General features: G+C 50.3%; 1 protein-coding gene across 2 annotated transcripts in view; it reads right to left on the bottom strand.

Moving 5' to 3' along the window:
- DESI1 (desumoylating isopeptidase 1) overlaps positions 1-3,204 on the bottom strand; it is a 16,585-nt gene extending 13,381 nt beyond the window's left edge. Inside the window, exon 1 of one of the 2 annotated variants that reach the window (XM_069099426.1) lies at positions 2,914-3,204. In XM_069099426.1, coding sequence (XP_068955527.1) covers positions 2,914-3,001 — 88 coding nt within the window. In that variant the 5' untranslated portion in view covers positions 3,002-3,204. The remainder of the gene's footprint in view (positions 1-2,913) is intronic. The other variant, XM_069099425.1, reaches the window with a different exon arrangement.
- Between the last annotated feature and the right edge of the window lie 1,504 nt (positions 3,205-4,708).

The raw sequence follows: 4,708 nt of genomic DNA, 5'->3' as shown, positions 1-4,708 counted from the left end.
TGGGACTCAAAATTAAAAACAAAACAAAATTCATGTTAAAAATTGTTTTTCCATGTAATTGGGGAAAATATTATTAAAAAAAGAAAATAATTGTTTACATTAGTCAGATACAAATCCTGACAACCCAATGAATCCAATATAGAACCTGCTAGACGGTTATTAAAGGATGAAGGAAAAACCCGAACAGGTTTAACTGGATCATACAGTGCAAGGCCACTCTGGCCCATAGTCTTCTCTTACTGGTACTTACTGCTTTGAGCTAACAATTTAGCATTTTCTTAAAAGCTGTCTTATAACCCTCACCAATCATGTTTATAATAAGTGACAAAGATTACAAACTCCATGAAGGAAGGGCTCTTTCTTTGGTTTCATACCCCAAATCAAGCAAGCATCTCAAATCACACAACTAGCAAAGTTTCCCCAGTCCTTAGAAAACCATGTTCCTTTAGCCCAGAAAGTGGTCACCAGAATTCAGAGAGCAGCTCTAAGGGAAAGGACCAAGAGAAAATGGTGACGGCTGATTTTGTATCTGGCAAGGATGAAAGGAAGAGAAGGGAAATGATTACCTATCTACACCTACTATAAGTGTAAGCACTAAAGACAAGTTTTAGAAGTGTTTCCATAGTCATTGATGGACTATACCCTCCAAGAAAGTGGCCACAAGGACCTTAAAACTAAATATATTAATCACATTATCTGAAGCCTATACTGTGCTGGGAAGAAGCAGAAAATAAGATGGGACCTCATTTATTACAATTCTGACCTTATACTGAAATGATGAGAGGTCCAGGGAAGAAGCGTTAAAATCCTTGGAAGATGGGGGAGAGCAAACTAAAAATATCAGAACTGCTCAAAACAGAAAACAGGGAGGAAGATGACAGAAATATACAAAATTATGGACGACAAAGGGAACATTAATGTGAATCCTGAGACTTGGACAGGAGAATATTTTCAGCTTGAACAACGGAGGCATTTATTTCTGTCTCTGAAAAACAATGGCTAACTTCAGAAACACTTTCCATTTGGCCCAAAGAAATATGGATGCCATACAGTAGAAAAAGAACAGGCTCTGGAACCAGAGGACATGGTTCAAATTCTCTCAGATGCTATTACCTATGGCCTTGGGCAAGTCAATTGGTTTAGTTTCCCTGGGCCTCAGTTTCCTCCTCTGTAAAAGGGTGGGGGAAGTAGCCTAGGGGATACCTTCCAGACAGGATGGGTCCTGTGTTCTTGAAAGAAGAGCCAGAATTTAGTCATCAAAGAGACTGGACAAGGGCAAGGTGAAAAAAAAACAAACAGTTCCCATTTATAAAGATAGTCATTTAAAGCTGATGAGCTTTCCTCACAACAACCTTTGGGGAAGCAAGTGATAATGGTATTGGGTTGTTTTTATTTATTTGTTTTGACAATTTACAGGTGAGAAAACTGAGGCTAAAAGATTTGTATTAAGTTGCAGAGTAAGGATTCAATTCCATGTCTCCTGCCTCCAAGCAGTGCTGGAATCACACCAGGCAGTGAGAAGGCAATTAGGCCAAATGAAAGGGGGTTGGCACTCACTGTTCAAGCATAGTACACTCACTGCACTGATAGGAGTTTAAAAATGACAAAAGCATTAATGGCCATGAAGAGAAAGTGTCCTTGATGTTAAGGGGTGGGATAGTCACACACTTTAGTTGGAAATGAGTGGTTTTAAGGCTTGGGAGAAAATTGATGTAAACTTGTCTGGTCTTCAATTCCAAAGGCCACTAAACCACCTTTCACATGGCCTAAAGGAGGAGGGCAGGACACCCTTAGAGCCACCTGGCATTAAAGGGGCCCAGAAGGGATGAAGAAACGGGTACTGGGACAAATCACCAGAAGAGCCTTCTCCTGGGCCAAGATGGTAATCCTCCAGTCTGAGAAGCAGAAAGTTGTTCAAACTTCCTTTTCCATGCATCCAGGAAATCTATCAATTTGCTTTCTCATTATGAATGGCAAACTACATGGCTCCAATCCAACGTTTTTTGTTTATCTTTTGTCTTGGCTGTAATCATCAGTGACTAGGGACTAAGCACCTCCCTCAGTGACGGTTTTAAATCCGTGACTCTCATACTTCCTGAATTTTTCCTATCAGTCAAAATCAGGTTCAACTCAAGCTAAAACTGGAAAGGTATTAAGAAAATGCCTATAGGAACAGCTTTTCTGTCCTGACCTTTGGTCCCCTAGCTCAATGAAAGTTAAAGAATTCACAAATCAGCTCCCAGATATCAGGGACACTGACAAGGCGGGGGAGCGACCCCGGAAGGCAAGGCACAGCCCAAGACACCCGGCTCTAAATGGCCCGAGTTTTGTTATGGGCAGAATGAAGTAAATGGAATTAGAAAGGTTTGTTTCACATAATTCCGATGAATGTCGTCATCCCACAGCACTAAGTCTGGGTCTCTGCTTAACTCAGGTTTTCCTTTTCCTAAATCAGGTACTTTACTGGTGCATTTCCCTTCCTAGCTCAGCCAGCAGCAGTCACTCCCCCCCCCCCCCCATTAGGGAGGTCTCTGATCACAAATCACTTCCTGTCTCCAGGAGTTCTTCTCCCTGACCTTGGCCCCCCCGGGCCCCCCCCCCCCCCCCCCCAGGCTTGTGCTCACGCGGGGACCCCCTCGGCAATCCGCGCAGGGTCTCCCTCTATAAACGACGCTGGCTAAGAACCCTTCATGTGCACGGTGGGGGGGCCAGGCCCTCCCGCCGAGGGGTTGTCACTCAGAGCCCAGGGAAGACTGATCCCTCACCCTGGAGCGAGGCCCTCGGAGGAGCAACGACGAACCCAAGGTCACACAAGCAGGGAGCTCACCCCGCCCCCCGGGGGGGCCTCACCGAGCTCCCCGGGCCGGCCCGCCCGTCCAGGGGGCGGCTGCGCCCTCGGGCCCCGGCGCTCACCCAGCATGATGGGGCTCAGGCGTCGGGCCAGGCCCTTGGACAGGTCGTACACGTACAGCTTCACCGGGTACAGGTTCGTCTGCTCCATCGACGCCGGCGGTGGCCCCGAGGGCAGCGGCGGCGAAGGCGGCGGCGGCGGCGTCGTCTTCTACGTTTCTGTGCCGCACCGACCGGGGCGGTGGGCAGAGGCCCGGCGGCGTCGGGGGCTGGGAGACTCGGGCCGGCGCTGCGCCGCGCGGGCTGCTCAGCCGCACGGGGCCGCACGCGTCCCAGCAACGCCGACTGTGAGGTGACAGAGGGCCGAGGGGCGGGATGCCGCCGGGGCCCCGCCGCGCCTGCGCGACTCCGCCCATATTGCAGCGCCCCGCCCCCAGGCCCGCCCGGGGACGTCACGGCCCGGAGAGCGGAGGGAGCGCGGCCGAAGAGGGAGGAGGGGAGCTCCGAGGACCTGCAGCGCATGTTCGCCAGCGCCCTACGCGTCTCCTCCTCCTCTCGAAGCCGCTGGCGGGGGAGAGCCAAGGGCACGGAGGAGGGGGGAACCTGTGGTGTAGCTCATGGGGAAGGCCTACTGCGCATGTCTAGCGCTACCTGAACGTTTTCAATTCAGATCATGGTGGGGTTTGGGGGGCGGGGTGGCCTCCGATGGAGGAATTGCCCTGCGAATGTGCTGTTATTGGGCTCGGCGGGCAAGTCACTTCACCTTGTTTGCCTCAGTCTTCTCATCTGTACAATAAGCTGGGGGAGGAAATGGCAAACCACTGCAATATCTTCAAGAAAATCCCGAACGCGAGTCAGGCACGATAGAAAAGCTACTAAACAACAATACCATGTTACAACTACCGGTAGGAGGCGGCGCCGGGAGGCCGAGAGGAGGGGACTGAGGGAGCGAGGACCGGACTGCGACTGCGCAGGTGCGGTTCTGCCCCAAGGCCTACCAGAAAACGGCGGAGGCGGGACCTTGCCGATTTCCCGGCCCGTGTGGTCGGTGTGTGTAGGACTTTTTGCGCATGTGCACGACAAAACTTTTCCCCACGCCTGTGAAAGGGTGGGGCTCTGTCCGGAAGAAAGTCGCCCAGGTAGTGTGGGTGAGCTAGAGGCGAAGGTACTTTCTGCGCATGTGTTCTACGCTCCTGTGTCATTTTTATCCAGGCTTGGGGTGAAACTGTGGCTCTAAAGAAAGCGTAGGCTTGGAGATTTTCACACCCTCCTCCCTCCAGTTGCTTTGTATCTATCTGGCATGTAGTTTATATCTATATAAATGTTTATATCCATATAAATATCCTCAGTGCTCATGAGGCATGCTGCTAAGTACATCATAGTTGTTCAATCGTAATCAGTCCATGATAGACTCTACGTGACCTCATTTCATGTCGGGCGCTCTGTCCACTGGGCCACCTACCTGCCCTGCCAAGTACATCGCAGGCTTTTAATAAATGATTATACTTTGGGTAGCAGGCTGGGTCGAAGTGCAGGTACCTTCTGCCCGTCTTATTGAATCCATTCATTCCTTAATAAGCGACTCGTACAAAGTGGATTCAAAGACGGGGGCCGTTTCTGTCCTCGAGAAGCAATACACAGCAAAAGAAATAGATTCAAAGTAATTTTGTGGGGGAGGACTAACAGCTGCGTCGATCAGGACAGGCTTCCTGTAGGAGTCGGCATTGGCTGGCCTTCAAGATTACGGGGTAGCTGAAGATAGAGCGCCCTCCCAGCCTCGGGTACAACCTGCGCGAAAGAAAAGAGGAAGTCTTCCAAAAAGAGCATGCTCCAACTTGGGGTCGCACAAGGAACGGGG

This window comes from Petaurus breviceps, unplaced genomic scaffold, assembly GCF_028583685.1.
Source record: "Petaurus breviceps papuanus isolate PSGF00001 unplaced genomic scaffold, PetGlider_PUasm1.0 379, whole genome shotgun sequence".
In the NCBI taxonomy this organism is placed as follows: Eukaryota; Metazoa; Chordata; class Mammalia; order Diprotodontia; family Petauridae; genus Petaurus; species Petaurus breviceps.
The sequence above is the reverse complement of the archived record's forward strand: the minus strand, read 5'-3'. Positions and strand labels throughout refer to the sequence as shown.